The sequence below is a fragment of the Diachasmimorpha longicaudata genome, chromosome 13, assembly GCF_034640455.1.
Source record: "Diachasmimorpha longicaudata isolate KC_UGA_2023 chromosome 13, iyDiaLong2, whole genome shotgun sequence".
NCBI classification, from domain to species: domain Eukaryota; kingdom Metazoa; phylum Arthropoda; class Insecta; order Hymenoptera; family Braconidae; genus Diachasmimorpha; species Diachasmimorpha longicaudata.
The window spans coordinates 2,778,016-2,799,505 of record NC_087237.1 but is presented as its reverse complement, the minus strand read 5'-3'; the positions used below and the strand labels follow the sequence as shown (position 1 = coordinate 2,799,505).

Below are 21,490 nucleotides of genomic sequence, written 5' to 3'. Positions count from 1 at the left end.
GCTTTTTGTCTTTCTCGTCTCGTTTTTTTCTGATTTCAATCTCTCTTGAGGAAATTATGTCACTCGAGTGAAAGCTTCTTTTGGCAATAAAACTAATCCCTGGATTTTTCAGATATTTATTGAGAAAAATTCATCTAGAATTTCTGAAAAATTGTCAGCTACATTTTCTCTAATATTTATTTTATTATTATTTATTTTCTTGATGTTACAAATGTCTTTCTTTGCTTCACATCCTCCCCAGCCTCCATTTTCTCTAATAAATTTTTCCATTAATCCAAAAATTTCCGTTGACTTTTCGGATAATGGGAATCAGCATTGACAGATATCGTGTGGATTAGTCGTTGATACTATTCGAATCGAGACAGAGTTGATTTCTATTTGAAAAAAACTCTGTTTTACGGGAATAAAAGCCCGAGTAAAAAATTTAATGAAGCTTTATTAAAGCCTTTGTTACGGGATGTTTGAATAAATCCCTTTATTTCATCCAAACAAACTTTATGTAGCTCTAATAATTCACCTCTAGTTGCTACAACTTTGAGAAAAAAAATTCATCCCAATAAATGACATACGAAAATAGTTTTCACTGGAATTTCAACGGAATTTCTTACAGAGCTTTTTCCTCTGAAAACTTTTCCCTTAATTATTCTTCGTCATGATTCCATCATCTTTGTAGATGCCATTATTCTCGTAGAATATTTCTACACAGTAAACGAATTCCGAATATAATAATCCAGCAAAAAATAGAATTTTTCAATGAAATTCAAATGAAATTCCTGAGCGAGCTTTTGCGCGAGGTATTTCTCTATTATTAATTATTAAACAATTCCAATTTAATCCTTAATCAAACACGGTTCTAGATTAGGACAAATAGTATTGGTCCAACAAAATATTTCTATATAAAAATATACTAACCCACCAATAAGTGGGATTCGCTATAAAATTCCAATGAAATTCCTCGTAGCGAGCTTTTCTGCGAGGAATTTCTCCATTATTAATTATTTAAAAAATTCCAGTTTAAGCCTTGATCCAAGCCAAGGTTTCTGGATTAGATCAAACAGTGTTGATCAGTTGTTGATATTATTTGGCTTCCTGAAGGATGGAATCAGAGTTAAGAGGCAAACTACGACGACACCCAGTTTAGGTTATAGACTAGGGATAGGCTGATTTTCAGGGGAAGTGGGGAATATCCGTGGGAGAAGAAAAGGGACTGGAGAAGGGGCGAGAGTGAAGTTGGTTGGCATGGTAACCCGGCTCTTTCAGAGTTTGGGGAATCGATGCGACAGTGGCGTAGCATCAGGTGGCGGCCTCGGATGACCGCGTCCAACAAGTGGAGTTACGTTTGTATTGATAATAAAAATAACTAGGGGTGGGGGATTTGGTTGTTGAGACTGTATCGTACTTATGGCTGACTGAAGACCACGCGTTTAGGGTATTCAAATAGATTTTCAAGGAATGAGGCGAACGTTTCGTCAATCATTATTTGTCAAATCGTGTTGTTGGTTCCGTAATTTCAGGTGATAATTGGAAAGATTGCATTCCACAAATGTTTCATTTTACTGCTGCGGAAATTGAAGTCGGAGCTATTCGCTGGGAGAGCTTCCACTGGCGATGGGAATTTTGCTGTTTTTTTTTAGTGCCAGACTGTCTCCGCAGAAATTAAGCCGGAATGCGAATACCTCATGATGAGACCAATATGGAATTTTTTATAAAAGTACGAGCACTAAAAATCATTTTTCCCGTGCAGGAGGGTGACTCTGGAGTTTAATCCTCATATTTACAATTAACAGGGATAAATGATTATAAAGTCCGGAAACAGCTCAGTAAAAAATAATTTTTATCCCAAGAATCAGGAAATATTCTCTCTCAACGTAGTCTTTAATTGAATCACATTTTCCTCCACAAACTGCCTCTCGTGCAGCAAATTTTCCCGGATTTTCCGGGTAATTTTTATCCAACTTTTCACTCTGTGCTGAACTTTGAGGGCGGACGAGGAGTTTTCAAGTTATGATTGAATGCGGGTACCAAAATAATTGGCGTTTTCTCGGTTTTTAGGAGTGAGACGAGCAAATTGTCATCACTTTCCGGAGACGAGGGAATTAATTGGGGTGACTTGACCTCGGGGGTAATATCGCTCTCCGGTGGCCTTCACTTAGCGAGACTCGAGAAGCCTCGCAAAACCACTAATACTCGATACTCGACATTATTTTTTTTTTTCCTCCGTTTCATTGACTTTTTTCGGTGGGGAAGGAAGCAAAAAAAAATATGAAAACAAGAAAATAGAGGCTTTTTCGTGGCACCGGAGAGCAACTATTCGCGTGTCTGGCGTCCTTGAACTCTTAACCCACAATCGATTGTACGCCACATTTACCAGTGCGAGAGATCTTTTTCGATAATTCTGTTGGCGTGAAGGGCGTACTAAACAAAAATACGAAAACTGTTTATTGGGGATTTAGTATTTGACTTTGGGGTTTATGGGTACGGGGTTGGTTCGGGGGCGGAGAGGGTGGAGACGATGGTGAAAGGGGAGTGCAAATAAATATAGAAATGTCGAAGAGGAATGGCGCTCACAACAATTGTTTATTTTTTTTTTTAATTCATATTTCGGTTTATTCTCAATGTTAAGTAGAAACAGAAGTTTCAGTCGGCTAAAATTTATAATTCATTGGCATTGTTAATTTAAAAAAAATGATGCGGAGCGGAAGCGCAGGTCGAACGATATAGCCATAATTTTCTGAACTCCTCAATTTCCAGCAGATGTTTCACCGGAAACGGCATAATAAATCACCCAAAATTGCACAGTCCCCTGAAATTGTCAATTTCAAGAAGTTTAATTGAAAACAGAAGTACACCCCAGACAGAAGTATCTCGACCTAGTAAAATGTTCAGTTTCAAGGAACTGTTTAAGTAGAAACGCGCGTGTCGTTCAGACAGGAATTTCACGCTGATGGGATAAGTAGAAACGGCAATCTAGATCAGACACAATTCACCATTCCCTGAAGTTTTCATTATTTCCGCTTAAGAACTTGATACATTAATGCAATGTATTAATTGTTAACATTTAAATATTATACTGGTTATTTTTTCATTACTCAAATGCAGATCTTCCAAATTACTCAATAAATTCTCAAGTAAAAAATGCGTAGGTGTCTCTTAAAATTAATGATTCACGTCAGCTGCAGTAATCATAAATTTTTCACTTTTTATGTTCACTATTCTTGATCTTTTTTATCTGCAAGACATTTATTTTATTTCACTTCAAAACACTCATCGTATTTTATTCATTTTTATGAGTATTTTTATTTTACATCACTTCTGGACCGATAAATGTTGGTTCATTTGAGGCGGTAACGATCGTCACTAATACATTGACTTCCGTTACACTCAATAATACAATTAAACCAACAATTTTATGAAAATTTAAAAAAAATCATTTCCAGACACGATAGAAATAAACGGCCCATATGAATAATTTTTATCTTTCATAAGAATAATTTTTCAATTCGGAAAATCCAAATAAAAATCAACAGTCCCCGGGATAAATTTTCCCATCTTTCTCCGCACGAATAAACAGACAATAATATCAAAATGCTTTATGACTTTAGTACCACGTTGTGTCTCGAGTTAATCGAGTCCTGCGATCAATCCCTCTGTTACTCTTGCGTTCGTCTGGGGGATCCACATTGAAACCCTCGTCCACAGTTATAGCATCAAGTCACGTCTCATTATCTTGTCCCTTAATCTATTCAACTCGAAAGCTCGGTATTCCGTTTATTCCACCCATAACACTAATTTTATGAAAACGGAGACTTCAATCGAAAATTCACAATTGATGAGCTCGTGACGATGGGATTGAATCCCAGGATAATTGAATATTCAGGATCCTGGGAACAAATGCGCTGATATTAAGCGCATAATATCTTAATATCTAGGGATCAACATTGTAAAATGCAACGATTCTTTATCATTTTTTTAAACAATACATTTATCATCTAAAAGAAAACTGTTGACCCGCAAAAATCTGAGATATCGATCATTAAATCAACTGCATTATCTCTTCTCCGTATTAATCAAGGTTACGACGTTTCGATATTTTGCGATCGACATACTGAAATCCGATATTTTGTTTTCAATTCAAAATTCCTTGAAAATACCCCACCTGCCTCGTCCAGATCGCACTCAACCCTCTCTAAACCCATCCCTTATCATCCGAGGAAATTTTTTTACCGACTGGCTTATACAGTACCGGCGTCGGTACAGTAAATCCCTCGCCATATCCCTGCCCCGGCGACAGATAAGCGAACCCCATTTTCGATTTACTCCTCGCGGTAATCCGCGAAAAAAAAAAAAACAAAACTCGATAATTCTCGTGAAGAGGCACTCACCCGGAGGGCGCTCTCACCGCAAGCTTGAAAGCTTCATTTGTTCCTCATTTTTTCTCATTTCCACCAGTTTAAACTTTGAATTGGCAGATTGAGGTCAAGTGAAATGGAGTTAAATCCCCCCGAAGTATTCACCAGTGAAGTCGAGATCTCGACCATATCCTCAGAGATCTCAATCCTCTCGGTGGGCTCTCAATACACAACCCCGTACGGCAGTCAATCATCAGGGACAGATGTCACACAACGTTTGCACTTCCTCCCCCGACGGGTGGTATCGTTATCAGCGCAGAGTGAAAAAATGCGGGAGATAATGGAGCTGTATCAGAATAGTGCATTGACCAGTGAGACTGCGTCGAAAAGTACATTGACGCGAATTGAGCCGACGAAGACGATGGAAAATGGCGGTTACGACGCGACGCGCAGAGGAAAGCATTTCTCCGGCTTCTCGGACGTGAAAGCTCTCGTTAAAATTGAGAGGGAGTTGGGGCCGTTGAGGGGACAGCTGAGCGAACTCATGGGGAAGGTCCGGGCGCTGGAGCTCATTGATATCGACGGGAATTCGCGCGAAATTTCCGGGAAAGACGCGAGACTGGAAGTCCACTTCAATCTCTTCTGTACTGGTAAGGACAGTCGGGTGATGAGTCCTTTCAAGGGGATGAGTGGTGAGGAGCCGCCAAAAGCCATTCCTCAGGATGAAAAAAAACCTCAGAGTCATCTGGTTGAGGGGCGGGAACAGGAGGGGATTACAGAGGGGAGTTCTGGGTGTGGAGACGCTGGAAACGACAGGAACGTCCTCGACGTGGAGGAGAAAGAAAATATTGAGGTGGATGTGGAGCCCGTATTGAGCCCACATTGTTCGACGCTGACGAATTCTCAAATAATGTCTCTCGTGGAGGTGGCGACTCGCCCGGGAGGATCCCCTGAGGGTGAGAATAGGGTGGAGGAGGATGGGGAGTGCTTGACGGATAGAAGGGGAGAAAGGACGACTGAAAGCTTAGGGAAATTCCCCGGTACCAAAATTGACCTACTGACCGTGGATAAGATGACGATTGTTCCCATAATTTTTCATGAGAACCTCCCTCCGAAGCCCCGGGATTTCCCGAGGCAATTGGAACTCGATTTTCTGGAGAATTTGAAAATAAAATCGGAATGGAAAAGTGGAAGAATGACGGTGAAGAATTTAATAGGAAGGGGATCACTTCAAGGGATGACCTGTGGTCCTGAGGATTTTTATTCCTGGTGAAGTCTACCCTGTGATGTAGGTCACCTTCCCTCAAAGCTCCTGAAATCCTCTGGAAAAGCACTAGAAATTTCACACGAAAGCCTACAAAATGTCAATTTCAAAGTAAAAATAAAATACGTGACTCGTATTTTTCATTCAATTTTAATCTATAGCAATAAACAAACGTGTTATTTTTTCTCCCCACACGAACCCCTCTTCCAATGAAATAATATTCTCTAGAAAGAAAAATCTTCAAACTTCTCCCAGCCCTTAACCCTCGAAACCCTCCCCGGAATCACCAGCCCAGAAAGTACCACGTGGGACGATACATCCCGGATGATATCTCCTCCCCCTGAGCTTCATCCCCCTCGAGACCCGCGAGCCAAAAAAAAAAAAAATCCGCAAGCGAGCGAGTGCGCCCGAAAGGTGAAAATTCCAGGTGTCCGCCCCCCTCTCTCGAAAAATCGATACTTACAGAAACGTAACCACCAACGGACCCCTCTCCCACCCCCCTCCCTCCTCCTCATCCCACCCCCACCCATTTCCACAATCAAAACACCTCCAAAAATCATTAAAAAGTCTCTTTGCAAGTCAACTCGCGCTTTTTTTCTCATTGCCCTTGAAAAAAAAAACTCCGGAAAATTGCGGGGAAACGGGGTCACTTCCTGCACCACCAATGCCCTTTATGCGCTCCTCCCGGGCCTCCACGTGAGGACAATAACGACACTCCACCCACTCCTCTCCCTCCCCCCCCCCCGGAAATTGCCTCCCGGAAGGGCTGAAATTTTTTTTTTCTCTCCCGTTAAGTTAACAAACTTGCAGTTTTCAATTCGTTAATTCCCGTTGCATTTCGGCGTCACTCGCTACATCCCCGCCACTCCCCTTTTCTCTCCCTCCCCCCCTCCCCCTCCCACGTCGCCTCCTCCTCCCCTCCGCCCCGCGCGTTTCGTCGACTCGGCCGAGGCGCGTCACCACCGGCAACGTCGACGAGACGGATCTCTCAACTCTGTAGCGCCTCATCCACTGGACGCTGGACGTCCACCTCTTCCTCCAACAGTTGCCCACCGAGAGCATGTGTGTGAGAAAATAAAAAAAAAAATCTAAAAATTTTCACGGTATTTGCGCGCCGGAGACGATTTTTTTTTTTCTGAAATTTCTTCCCCTACGATTTCGCGACTCTTCCCGGTGGGAAAAATGATCTTTTCTTTACGGTGATACGCGACTTCGGGCAGTTCTCTCGCTCGGGTTATCTGTTTCCTTGGTGCTGAGTGTTACAAAATAAATTCGTGCCAACAATCACCAGTTTAAGTATGCCGGCTGGTACTAACGAGTGAATGTCACGAATATAAAAGAAAAATAACCACTGGACAAGGGGACGTGTACGAGCTATGCTTATGTTATGAGAGTTACTTGTGCAGAAGTGGAATTAAAACGAACGATTGTGAATTTATTTCGTCGGTCGTTGGGTGATTGGTAGAAATATGCGACGATTTTTTTGGATTATTTCCTATAGCGGCGGAAATTTTGAGCATGAGTGGTGATAATCGTGAGGTGAATTATTATTTGGTTTGTTATCGAGCTCGTGACGCGGGAAAAATGAGTAATTAATTGATATTGCTTCGACGGCTGATGGTATTCGAGTGGTTCTGTGATTATTTTTCAGCGATTTAAAGTGGGATTTTTTCGGGAATATTTTTTTGAAGTTCTCGTGATTGAAAAAATTCAATTTTCATTTTCTAGATTTTATTTATCAATTTGTCAAATGTTTCGTGAATTTTCCAGGAAATTCTCGTGATATTATCCTAGCCATGAGCGACACATTTTCGGAGGGACAATTGTCTTTTGTGTTTAATCATTTTTGGAAAATTCCCTCGAATTTTTCTTGGTAGCGAGCGATTATTTTTCTGGGTTTTCCCAGGGCCATCGACGTTCGGCAATACGTCATGAGAGATACTGGTGTTAATGCTGGTCCGGTTTATTCATTTTATTAGCTAGATTATGCGTCGCTCTGGCCGGGTGCGACGCACTGGTCAAGCGCTGATTATGTGTACCCGAGTATCGTACATTTTCATTCCTCTCTTTTTTTTTTTTCGAGGCTAGTAAATACCTAGCGAGACTCCATGCCTGCACTCGGTTAGCGTGCGATAACAACTGTTGACTCGTTGGACGCGTTTTATAAGTTTGCACGTGTCAGAAAAATAATGTTATACGGGACGATTTTGGGAGCTGTTGATTTTTAGTTTTGACTGATTGCCATGTTTTTATCGCCTATCAATTGGTTTTGGCTTCTCCAGGTATTTTTGGTGAATTGGTGGAACGTTAACAGGTTTTTACGGCGACATTAAATAATTTTTGGCAATAAATAAAGGCTTTAAACGATAAATTATAATTTTATTCGTTTTATATTAAAGAAAAAATCATTACGATTTTTTAAATTGAAATATACTTTCAAACTGAGTCTCATTAGATGTGCAGGTGTACATAGAGAAGTATTATGTATTAAGGAGTGAATAATCTTGCAGGCGGTAAAGAATTAGATATTCAGATCAAAATTTGCAAATTATTGCGCTGATTTAGTTAGAGGTCTGGCAAAAATCGCTCTGCAATTATAAAAATTCAGCGACAGTCCCCCTTTACTCTCGCAGTGCATATAAATATCGCAGCCTCTCTTGATAAATTTTCCAGAGATTTTTATAAAGCCGACAGTTCAATGGAAACGAGGCGCAGAGATATTTGTGCACTCTGCAATAATAATCGATGCCTCTCGCTGTCAAAGCCGATATCCATTAGCTACATAATAAATTCTCACAGAAAAAAAATCATAACACAAGAGAAATAGCCTGAAAGCGATATTAAAAAACTTTGCTGAGAGGAAATTTAATTTAGAAGATGATAAAAAAAGGTAATGATCGGAAACTTTGAAAGCCTTTGCGGCGCCACAGGGAAAAAGGCTTCAATGCACATCCACTATTAATCGATAATGAAAGCATAATTAACGATAAGTGGAAAGCCGTATTTCTTACTCCTCTCTAAAATAAATAAGATAAAATATGGATTTACTAATTATATATTTATGAAGCATTAATTTTTTGTCGTGTTGATGCAAACTTTTTCTCCTTTGATTTTCTCTTTCTTTTCACCTGCATTCTACGTGTTGTCCAATAAAAATCGATCATTTCGGTTGTCAAAGAGAATATCCACCAGACACACAATAAAAACCACCAATCCAGCCAATTCATGAATAAAAAAATTGAAAGTGATGTTACAAAACTTCTGTAACAGCAAATTTAATTCAGAACATGAACAAAGAAAGTCATGACTGTAAACTTGAAAGCTACTGTCATGTAACATTCACGCTGAATCGATAATGACTGCATAATTGATAGCCAAAACCCTCCATTTGTCATTACCGTGAAGATAATGTCTTCATAAAGAACCTGAAGCCCCGAATTTACCCCATAATTCACCGAAAAAAATTCCACAAAACCGTGAGCACTTGAGCACCGATAAAAACACAGCAATCAGTCAACATTTTGAAAATCAACAGCTCAGGAGATCATCCCCTTTAATGGCCTTTTTTACACCTGTGAATTTCTCTGGAAAAATAATATTTAAATATTGTTGCGCAGAAAGTTCCATAAAAATTATGAAAATAAATAAAAATCAGTGTTAAACATTAATTGAATCATCACAGCTGAGGTAAAAAGTTGATAATAACCAAGAAACTTTTTCCCACAGAATTGAAAAATTTTCGTAATATCAATTTGATTTTTCAGTCTAATTTTATTACCTCCACTAGTCAAACCCATAACTACATTTTCATGGGTAATTTTAACTAGACTTTTCTCTCGTGCGGTCACCTCTGCGGAGCCTCGTCAGAAAATTTGTGTCGCCGTGAGTCACAAGACTGAAATAAAATACCCGTTCACAGACATCTAATTTTCTTTATCTCGCGAAAACACTAAATCGGCAGATGTAAAAAAATAAGACGTCAAGTGTATCCGTAAACTCTTGGATACTTTATCCCAAAGAGATTAGAATATTGCGAGAGGCCCGAAGTCCGCAAACAAATAGAACTAAAAAATAACGGAGCGAAAAATCCCACAAAAATTAACCAAAGCCAACTTTTCCTTATTTTTTTCAAGTTTTTTATTTACATTTTTACGTTATGTTTCAGTCTAAAAAAAATTAAAAATAATCCTGTTAGAAAATATCCGAGTAAAAATCCCTTTTTTATCTCTACAATTTTTTTCCCTTCCAGGAATATCTCATGAGTGAATAATGAGTAGATGAGCAGAACCTGGATTTTTCTTACCCTTAAAAAATCGTCTCCATGAATTATTTCCACGTTTTTTATTACCCTACACTTTATTCATCCTTAACCAGGACAAGGAGCCTTAAAAATTCAACGAATTCCATCTATCCATTTAATTTATTTATTAAACAAATATCAACCTCACCTCGTACTGCAATTTTTCTCTCCTTCGGGCTTCTTCCGATTCATTTTTTTTCCTCCGTTGCTCTGTCCCATTTTGAGGGCGGGATTCCCACGGGAGGATGTTCACAAAACTCCCCCATAACTGCGACTCGATGGGGGAAGAAATTTATTTTTATCTAACCCACATTTTTTTTTTTCAAGGATTTAATTGAATAAATCGCGATGACTCGCGCACGTTGATATGATAAAATTGGGAAGGAAAGGAGGAGAGGCCAGTGCGATGAGGCACGTTCGCGAGAGAATGAAATGAGTGGTGATACTGTTATCAGTGTGAAAGGGGAATATTTGTGCGGGTGATATGAACAATCATCTTCAGGTACCGGAGCTACGGCTACCGGCTGGCGAGGGTGGTGGTAAGTCAGTGCCACCCCAGCCATTGCTACTTGTGCCCGCAAGCAGTATTCCCAGGAGACGACATTCTTGGATATGCGGGTGAGTTTATCGATAATCCCTTCTTGATCTCCGAGTGTGGGTGCTCTCAATTGCTGGGGGTGGAAAGGGGAGGTAATTGGAGTAAGACTAGGAGATTGTTGGGACACGATATGATGGAGAGACACCCGGGGCGAATTTTGGGGGTGGGAAATGGAGCGATATTCAATGAAAAATAGTTTGTGGGAGAATTTTTGTGTATTGGAGGGTCGACAGAGAAGTTGAGAGAGGGAAATTTCTGACTTTTAAGCGAATATTATTTTTTACTTCACTTTTCAACTGAATTTTTAATCCACAAGTTGCGTACCGTACCCTCAATTATTTGAAAAATGCGATTATCCTCTGGCTGCAGGGAATTTTCATGATTTTTTAGCGTCCAGTGGACCTTCCCGTTTCGCTAAAAAAATAAATCGAGAATTTATTAGCATAAAATATTTTAAATCCGAAACCAGATGTCTGTCGGCTGTTCCCCAGGTACTGAAGATCCCCAAAGAGATTAACAACGCGAGAATTCCCCCGATTCTGAATTTTTAGAACTCGAACAATTTTTAGAACTCTGCGAAATCCCCAGAGATAAAAACTCGAAGGACTCGAAGTTTCTCTCGCGATCTCAGGTGCAATTAAAAAAATCGTAACCTATTTTACACCGTAACTTTCGAAATTGCTCGCAGTTTGAAGATTGAAAAAAATAATAATAACTGGGGAGGTGAAAATTTTCAAGCATCGTAAATGCCCTCAACTGCTCCACGACTGGCGACAATTAAATAAAAAAAACTTTTTCCGTTCGATTTTTCTTTCAGGTGAGTCATGGAGTCCATTTTCAGCTCAATGTATCCCCCGGCACGTGAGTAGCTAAACTAATACTCACATTATCGCAAAACCGACGCGAGAAAAAAAAATAATGCAAAAAAATTCACCACTCGTTGACCATAAACTCGACACCGGAGAAGGGAAGGGACGATAATGATTGTTTCTGTTTCTTCCCCACGTGTTTATCATTAATGCCGCCCATTGAATCATTAAACACACGATGCCCGGCATATTGTTTCCATCGAGTGCCCACAAAGTCAAAACGTCGAATTTTTTCTTACCACCACATGAAAAAAATTCCCACCATCGTTCAGCGTAACACCGCGCACTAAATTCAATTCCGAAAATTTCCAAAAGCCGTTAAAAACAGGTAAAATGGAGCTCCTCTTACTGCACCTTCCGGTAAAACATGAGTGGATTACCCCACACTCAATTCCCACCTCATTTGTAAAAGTTTATTCTCTTCTCCAACAGAAACTAGAATAGAATGAAGGCAGAAGCCTCGGCAAAACTTGCAATCACAATTCGTGAGCGTTAAATTTCCTGTACAGATGTAATCGTGTAATGGAAAAGCAATTTTCCATCACCGATGAAGAGACCAGCATCCAATCGATTCCCACTGAAATCTCGAGACTAGTGTATACAAAGTGCATTTTACGTGGCCTAGGGAGAGAGAGAGAGAGAAAGAGTAAACCTGTGATGGTCGACTGCACAGGTGGAGGATCGATTGCGTTTACCCGGGTTTTATGCCATCCTGTTTTATTACCCAGTGTCCCCCTATATCATCGTGGAAAATCGAGCTCCATACATTTCTCTCTATTACAGCAGTGAGAGTAATGCGTGTACTCGCAAACGGTGGCAGTTAAAAATTTTGAGGGCCGGTAAAATAGTCTCGAGTGGCTCAACTTACTCACATACTAAATTTTGGTCCACCGAAGATCTCTCAGAAATGTTCAAAACCATCACCTGGGCACCTTCGGACGATCTCCCTTCTTTATCCAACGAATGAGAAATATCATAATAAAAATAGCACCTCTCACACAGTCTTGGAGCATAACAATGTTTTATACGCTCACGTCATCCGCACTATTTCCACCATTCGCTGAATTTTTTTCCATCGGACAAAAACATAACCGAGAATCAATCAATCTGATTACTTTAATTGATCAATCTCAATGTCTTCGTTAACAACTCAATAAAAAAGGAACATTGAGAGGAGCGTGTCCTTCAACTCTTAGTTGACGCAGCTAAACACTCGGGGATTATCGATATCAATCACTAGGCAATTTTTTTTAATTCGTTCGCTCATTCAAATGATCCGGCTATCATCAGAACCAGTCATGACAGTTGTTAATTGTGAATAGCTTATCCTCTTTTCCTTTGAAATAACTGTCAGGAAAATGATCAAGTGGTGAAACGTTGTTTGTTTGGATTTTAAAAAATCGACAGTTGAAAATAACTGTTGGAATATTTGAGTACAGTTCTTTCATTGTCCTACAAAAATCACTCGACACCTCTTTTACTTTCTGGGAAACAGCTCTACTAAGGGACTAATTTACCATCGGTTGTACTCCGCTTTCGAGACGGTTTAATCCTAAACATATGCTGAAATTTCAACAACTGACTGTGTTCCTTTGAGTCATAAAACTGTTTTTCTTTTTCCTGAGAGAGTTTTCCCTTTGATATAGTTTTCAGTCTCTGGACAATGGTCCTCCAGCTAAGACGTGCCTTCCTCGTGCTAATAAAGAATATTCTATAAAGTATTTTCACTGTGTCTCTTAAATAATTTGTTCACTTACACCCTTATTCCAATAATAACCGATTACTCCATTATATTATCATCGCTATCCTGAAGAGTCTTTGCTGGGCCAAAGAGGGACCTCTGGATGAGCCTTCCAGGGATTCATAAAAAGGAAATGCTCCCCAGACAGATATTTCACGACGCAGAATATTTCCCAAAACAAATTTTTTTCCCCCCCAATAAAAACAACGATAAATCAACGTCCGGTCCCACCTCCTAATTATAACTTCCAACAATGTTTCATCATCAACAAATGCAACGGATAGCTCCGTAATCCCCCAACCCCTGAAATCACCAGCCAAGAATAAGCCAACAGCAATCTCACCGAAATCGGCTTAACCTCGTCGCAGGAATGTCATAAATAATTCATAATCAATCAACTTTCCCCTGAAATCATGTCGCCAGGCCGGAAGCCCTCGAATTCACCCCGACTTGTTGGCATCCCTCGATGGAGGGAATACCCGAGAGGAATTGTCTCTAAAGGGATCGTTTTACCCATTCCATCCAGTGGTTATACAGCCGTCACGAAGCTTACTGAATTCACTGCTATATCATACCAGCACCCTGGCATGACATGAGCTTGGCCGTGGAATTCTCCTCGTTCCTTTCTCCACCCTCCCTCACCCATCCACCCACCCTTACCACAGTTTTGGGCGAAGGTTAGACGCCGGCGTGTGGGTTAACCCAGTAGGATAGTCTTACCTCCGAATCCCCAGAGCGCACATCCACGATCGCACGCCACGGGACTATTCGTCAGCAATGAATCGTCGAATCGCGTGCTCGTCGGCATTAGCTCGTACCGCTAAAGCTCCGTGAGCTTTTATAGGTCATGTCTCACTCGCTCTTCATCCCCTTCCCCTCCTGGCTTGTTTACAATTTTTCGGATATTGGGAGATTACGAGGAGGAATTTCGCAATTACCGCTCGACAAGCACGCCGAGAGAGGGGGGAATTATTTAAGCTCTTTTGGGGGGGGGGGGGATCGAAGCTCTAGAAGATCCGAGTTCTGAATATCTTGGAAAATATTCTTGGGAGAACTCCCGAAGTGAAGTCTGGAAGAATTTTTGGTCTGAAAAGCTTTTGGGGCATCAAAAAGCTCTTTGGAATGATTCAAAAATTTTTTACGTGAGTTTTTTTTGAGAAATATCAAGATGGCGGAGGTTGCAATGTTTTAAAAATTGTTTGGAAAATTCCGCGAAGAGTTTCTGGGGATATTTTTCTATTCGCGGTATCTTCACTGTCGGCGAATGTCAACCGAGAAAATAAAGCTCTGCTATTTGTATATCCTCAAATCATTTTCATTTTCTCTGTAAACACCCTCCACGCGATCCGAGCGAGTGTTTATTGAGAAAACACTCGCAGTTGATAGAGCAAATATTTTGCGATGTTAAATTCAATAATTCCCGTGGTTTGTTTGCAGCTTTATTCATTCCCCACTCGCAGCTCTAATGTTATTAAATTTTCTGTAATGAGACTGTTCCCTCGACTTCAATTTCTTCTTCACTGCAGCCATCAGCTTGTTCGCAATTATCCCTCCCCCCTTTTTTTCCGCGCGAATAAATCGTAAACTTTTATTTTTCGAAAGTTGCAATTCTCGGTAATTCCTTTAAATTGTACTTTCCAGGAAAAATGATATAAAACTTGTATCAACAGCGTGAGAAAAAGATTGGAAAATTCCAGTCCATGTAAATCAGTGGATAAATATGGAAAAGTGTAAAATGTATTATTCCATTGATTACAATAATTTAATAGTCGGTTTTGCAGTTGAATAACAAGACATGGAAATCGGGGCGGAATTACCTCGAGTTATGTATTTCCCTGGTATCGTGCAGCCTAAGAAAAAAAAATATCTCGAAGAAATCGTTATTGAGCGGAAAAAAATTTTAAAAACATGAATCAGAGCTGAAACTGTGAAAACTCTCGAATTTCACCAATTGTACTGGAAAAACAAATTTACTAGTTGGAAAAAAAATTATTTCCGTGCGGATATTCACTTTATGTCATCCGGGGATTGGCAGTGGCTCTTCCTCAAACTCCAAAAAGTGAAGATCACTACGAATAAATATCGTTTATAACTCGCCTTCGGCTCAGACGACAATGCCAGGCGACTTAAAATCCCTCCGGCACTCGTCCTGAAACACACTATTTCACTCAAGGGCTGCAAGGGGAGAGTGTAAATGTCAAGGGCGACGGGAGTGGAACGTTAAGCCGCTGGAGATTGTGCGGCAGATTAATCGCAATGGAACGATAGTCAACCGCAAAATAACACAGCGAATCAACGGATGACGGGGTAAATCAATAAATCCAAATCATTTTATCAGAGAGTTTAATGATTTTTTAATGCGATGATTCAGAAAAAATTCTGCAAATATCAAACAAATGTTGACGAAACCCGAACGATAAATATCCGTCGCAAATTCAGGTCAATATTCGGTTAATATTATTATTATTTCTCTTGTCATTTTTTTAAGGTGAAGTCGTGCTTCGAATACTCGCGATCATCTTTCAAAAGATTTAATAACTTCCTGGTTGACATTGATAATTTTACAACGTCCACTACCCCCTCAAAGCCGTAATGGCCTCTTTGAAGATTTTCCTTTCGGCTACTCGTTAAAATCATTAATTATTCGTTGAATGCTTGAGTCCACGCCAAAGTACACTGAATCACTGGATCAGTCCGGCGGTGACCTCGGTTAGTTCAAAAATAAATGGGGGAAAAAAGTGGTTCATATTATCCTATGAAAAATATGTCCAACGCAGTGATTTTGGTAGTCTATCAACGTTATTGCCGTCGCAAGGGATTTTTCGTATTTTTAGATGGCAATCGACGAGAGGATATTGCCTCCGAACGATCAACTACGTGACATATTTTGTTCAATAATATCCGGGGATACTGATGATGATGGGGAGATGAATAACAAAAGGATATTAACATTAAATGAAGATGATATTAAATTTTCTTTTATCTTGTTCTTTAATTTCCCTCGAGTAAATCAGCTCCACTGCATAAGTATTCTCACGTGGAATATATAATTCTCCCGCCAAATTATATATTCCCGTGGAGAGATATTTCGTAGCGGTGAATCGATTTGCTTGTGAACAAATAATAATGGTATCATGAAAACATGATAATTTTCGCTGGTGTTATTCTTCTCGTGAGACGGTTCCGAGTCCCTGGGGTAAATTTGTTCGTTCCATAGAGAATTGTGTGAGTCCCCGGAGATATGGAGTTAATATTATTGAGTAGTGCATTTTTTTGATACAAAAACATTTATTATTTTCGCGGAATAACGAATTTTAGTGGAAACGACGAGTTAATTTGGAGATTAAGCGATTTATTTGGATTGAAATCATTAAAAAATGAGTAAATGAATCAATAAGTTAATGAACTCCTCGCAAATCAGATGATTGTCGTATATCGCTTGAACTTTCTCAAGGACTATTCCTGATGATCGCGACAAAATTTAATTTTTCTGAAGGATATTGAATTTCCCTCGATCAAATTGCTTAATTTCCCTCGAGGAAATCCCTTCCACTCCATCAAATATTCTCACATAGGAACAATTTTTTTTTCTGCAGTGTTGAGATAGAAGCGCCAATGGAAATGAAATCGTGGTTTGAAATTCGAAATTAAACGATTATCGAGGGCAATTTCAAGGAAATTTGAAACCGCTTTTCCGCGGGGTATTAAATTCCTGGCTAATTACGTGTTTTTTATTTCTCCGTATTATTATTCGTCCTACGCAATTATGTTTCTATTTTAATCCCCAAAAATCACTAAGAGACAATTTTGGAGAGTTCGGGAGAGCCGGAAGACTGTAAAATTAACTAGTTTAATTTAGCGATCGAATCATCGGAATTCGAGGACAAAGTTGTCGAGATTAATGACTTTTGCTGATACGTAGCTCTCCCACGACCAACTGGTCATAATGAAAATTAAATAATAATTTTATTTTCGATTGAGAAAAATGAAAAAATCAAAGGAAAGAGATTTTTCAAAAATCTGAAATTTTCTTGCGCCGAATATTCTCCATTAAATTACTTCCGCTATTCTCACCTGATTAATTAAATTACCAGCTAATTGTTACCTCATTTGAGGTCCTTTCACAATTTTTTTTAACCCGAAAAAATTTTTAAGAAAACAGTTTTAAATATTCTAAAAAATCCGCGACAATTTTGGACAGTTCAAAATCCCCCAGTTAATATTAACCCACCCACCTCCCCAAATTGCAACATTCGCCATACGCAGGTGCCTCACTGCCAGAATTGCGCTTCCGAATTTTCTAAAAAAGTATCATCCACGTACCGAGTAATACTCAGGAAAGTCATCGGATATTCATCGTCATTACAAAGTAACAAGTTCCCCTCTCCAGAATATCCGAAAGCCGTGTCACGAGACGAGTTTTCTCCGATGTTATCGTAATGATCAGTCCCCGGGGAAATGTCGAGACCCCCCATTCGCTCGCACATTATTTCTCGTTCAATCATTTTCGCGGAAAAAAAATCGATGAAATTTTTTTTTTATAGAAATAGACACACGAGACACGTGAGAAAAGCCACAGTTTCAAAATAATTCGAGTAGCACTATAAATACAATATGACATTCAGTTTCGTGTGGTGCGTCGTGGCGAGATGTTCGGAGTGTCTCTTCAATGAAATCAACAAATATAGAAATACTAAAATTCCAGATAACTTTTCGTCTTCACAACGGGCCAACAAAAACATTTATTAAAAATCTGAAAATCGTCCGGGGACTGAAATAAAATATTGCCGAGTTGTTCCGCGGATTCGTACGTGACTCGAGCCTTGGGAATATATTATTCCGTGACTCCTGTATTTTTTTATCATTTTTTATTCATGTGACAACGAGAGATCGCAATGGAGAGACTCAGTCTAGCCGAAGTTATGAAACGAAAGGATAAGAGACGCAGACGTGGATGGACAGTTGTTGTCGGCCATGAAGTGCGGTAAGTCCCTTGATTATTTCCCTGGACAACAGCAGCTGGACGAGATTCATTTATCGGTCAGTCGGCTTGACAAATCAGGGTGGGTGGGGGAGGAATAATTCACGTGTCGATAAAGAAGGTTTCCCCGAGGTACCCAGTGTCGGACAAGTGTCGCCATCCCGAACTTATCAAATCACGGATGTCCCGGCTGACAGGGGTTATCCCGAGGATCTCCAGCAAGATCACTAGCTTACCGATGGGCATTCCAAGCGTTTATCGCATTTATAATTTTTTTTTTATCCTCACGAAGCGCTGAAGCGGAAATTTCAAACCTAAAATACTCCACCGAGGCACCTCGCTTTTTCGCGAAATATCTTCTAACCACTGGGAGATATCGAAATCATCATCAGAACCTTTCTTGTGGGGGGCGTCAAGATCTACAAATAATGTTCTGAGAAAAAATTCGCTATCTGCCTCCGCTGCCGAGATATATTCATTAAAAACTTTGGAACCGTCGAATTCCACTTCAGTGCTCTTTTCGCTTCGCTCCGGAATATTTTCTGTTGTTCCGCACGAATGGGCATCACGTGGGGATAATTATCAGTGTGAAGACACCTGGGGAGATGGGAACAATGGTAGAACGATGAAGAAAATGTCTGGAGGTGATTAATCCACACCTGTTAACGGGTTAACAAGTTGTCACTGGGTTATCGTGCATATGTCACCGATATTTGAAGCTCGTTGGATTCTTCCCTGACGTCTTTCGATGTTTACCCATAAAAAAAAAAATTTCCCACTTGTCATGGGTGTCCGAAACAAATTCAATTGAAGCGGTCCGCCCCCATTGAATTTTCTTATCAATCTCTCCCCTCCCCCAGAGACTAGAAACTGTACTTGTGATTTTGGTCTATTATTCAATTCATCTCATGCAATTTCTCGGGGAGAGCCGGCCTATCGAGCATCGCCTCTGTCCAATCAATAAATAAATATATCCGATAAATAAATCGCCCCTCTTGCCCAATTCATTCTCAAATCGCTTCCGTATTTTTCCGGACGTCTTTCGTTCTTCTACCGAGGGAACGACGCAGGCTCACTCTAGGGGAAGGAAATACTTCGCTAAATCGGTCGAATGACCCCGTTCCGATCCTTTCATTATGAATTTCTGATTCGATCCTTCCTCTTTAATATTCATTTCCTCTTATCCTCTCATTATCGCAACTTGACGTGGTGGCTATTGCCATTCTACTCACACACGTTCACTGATGAAAAACAGGAAATATAAATAGTGTAGGTAAATATCTGTCTTAATTTTGATGCTTTAATTTAAGGTTTTTACTCCTGGAATAATCAAGGGTATTGGATTCTGGAGAGGAATTTATTGAAAAGAGTATTGAGAATGCTTGATATGTGTGGACAAAAGTGAATCATCTGTCTATAGCTGTTTTTCAGTCCATCTCAGTATGTTATAGTTTTTATAGTTTTTCTCCAAACAGTACCAAAATGTTTAGAATGATTTTAATGAATAGAACCAGAGAGAAATAGAAAGGAATGAATGGACAAGGGCCTATTGGAAATGGGTTATTAGAAATAATAATATCCTGGAAATAATTGTAATTATTTCCTTCTTTATTATTTAACTCAAATAATAGTGCTCGGAAGACACATCCGCTCTGTACCGATTCCCTAGAGGAACTAACTAGATTTATAAAGGGAAACAACACCCTGGACATTTTAGTCTCATGCTCTCAAAGAGTCCTATTCATTCCACTTTGTCCACATACTTAAAATCAAACCTAAACATGATACCTCACACTTTTCAGAATTCCAACCCATAAAAATGTTTTTCAATTCAAGTATAAACACTCAGGAGAATAAGATTAATTTTTGTTTTCTGTTTATTTCATGAAAAATCCAACAGGGCCTTTTGTCAAATGGGTCTAGAGTGTGAAATCTTTGGTCACTGAGAGTCAGTTGATCTGGAGACATCATACAAGAAAGATATACCTTCTGTGTGCGATAATAAAGAATTAAAGTTAATAGTCAAATCGTTTTTATATTATTGAATTCTTCATAAAGGGAAATATTCTATTTCTTAATGTTTAGTCCCCTGGCTCGGGAGATTTATGCAAAATTTTTCTTACGAAACATAGGATTTTGAATATTGCAAAGAATTATTAGAAATTTCAAACAATAGTCACCCGAAATTCCATAACTTTCATCATCACAAAAGCTTGAATGCAGAAATTGAATTGAACATTCCGCACATGCTTTCTCAATACCAACAGTCGTGGATGAACACTTGAATGGTTTTCGCTTGATATTTCAAAAGTAATTTCCTAGATGGGCGCGATAAAACTATTGAACTCTGGGAAGGCGTGATTTTGCTTTGTTCTGACTTCACTATTTAATCAAAATCCTAGCAAAAGTACTCTCCAGTCAGAAAATAAATCTGGGGGAGAAAAATTCTCTTAAAAATGTGGCGCCCAGAGACAAAAGTTTGGGGACAATCCTGCCCTTTCGTAAAAGTGGATTATTAACCGTTTTCTATTTCCATTTCGCTCCACTTTTCTCTATTTAATTGGAAGGACCACTTTGCAAACCAAATTTAATTATTCAATATTGAATTTACACTATAAAAGAGGAAAAAATACACATGATGTGGTGTTTACCGAAATTTTCTCTTCCTCTAGAAGATTAATTTCATAAAATAATGGGAATTTAATTTACTATGAAATTCAGTTACGTATCGTTACATGTTCCAAGCGTTTGTGGACTCCCCCCACCTCATTGAAATATAGTTTGAGAGGGAGCGGAGTAACAATATCTGCCTGCCCAATCTTTTTTCAAACTCTACGAGAAAATCTTCCACAGATTATTCCGAAGATTCTTGAATGTCAGAAAATTATAACACAGCTCTTCTGTTTATCTTCAAAAATCACTCGACAAGGTTTATGATGTGTTTGAAGGTCTCCAGAAAAGGACTAATTTATGATCTGTTGTGCTCCAACCTCGAGAGCATCGTAATCCTTACCAGATATATTATTCAAAGGAATCTCTGTCCTGACGAGTCATAAACGTTATCTTGTTTTTTCCCTCAGTAAAGGTTTTTCATACAGTAAAAAGTTAGTCTCTTGACACTGGTCCTCTAGGTCACTCGTGCCCTTCTCATGCCAGTAATAAAGAGTTCTACTTAATCTAATTGATTGTGTTGCTACATTTATTTATCAATTTTTCCCCATATCTCAATATTGAAAGATCATCAACTGACAAGAATTCGAAAAAAAAAAAACATCAAAACGGGAAGTTTATATAGCGTTCCACATTTCTTGTGACGTCAAAGGAAATCTTTGGATAGGATTTTGGATGAGGTAGAAAGGGGAACAGGATAATTCTCCATATGATTTTT

The 21,490-nt window shown here is 39.4% G+C and overlaps 1 protein-coding gene across 6 annotated transcripts in view; it reads left to right on the top strand.

Moving 5' to 3' along the window:
* Positions 1-21,490, top strand: part of LOC135168479 (3',5'-cyclic-AMP phosphodiesterase) — a 78,811-nt gene that overhangs the window by 29,704 nt on the left and 27,617 nt on the right. Inside the window, exons 1-2 of one of the 6 annotated variants that reach the window (XM_064132705.1) lie at positions 6,577-6,675; positions 10,241-10,531. The exons of 3 other annotated variants lie outside the window; for them this stretch is intronic. In XM_064132705.1, coding sequence (XP_063988775.1) covers positions 10,398-10,531 — 134 coding nt within the window. In that variant the 5' untranslated portion in view covers positions 6,577-6,675; positions 10,241-10,397. Of the gene's footprint in view, positions 1-6,576; positions 6,676-7,010; positions 7,153-10,240; positions 10,532-17,662; positions 18,106-21,490 lie in introns of those variants that run through there. 2 more of the 6 variants (XM_064132704.1, XM_064132707.1) reach the window with 2 other exon arrangements.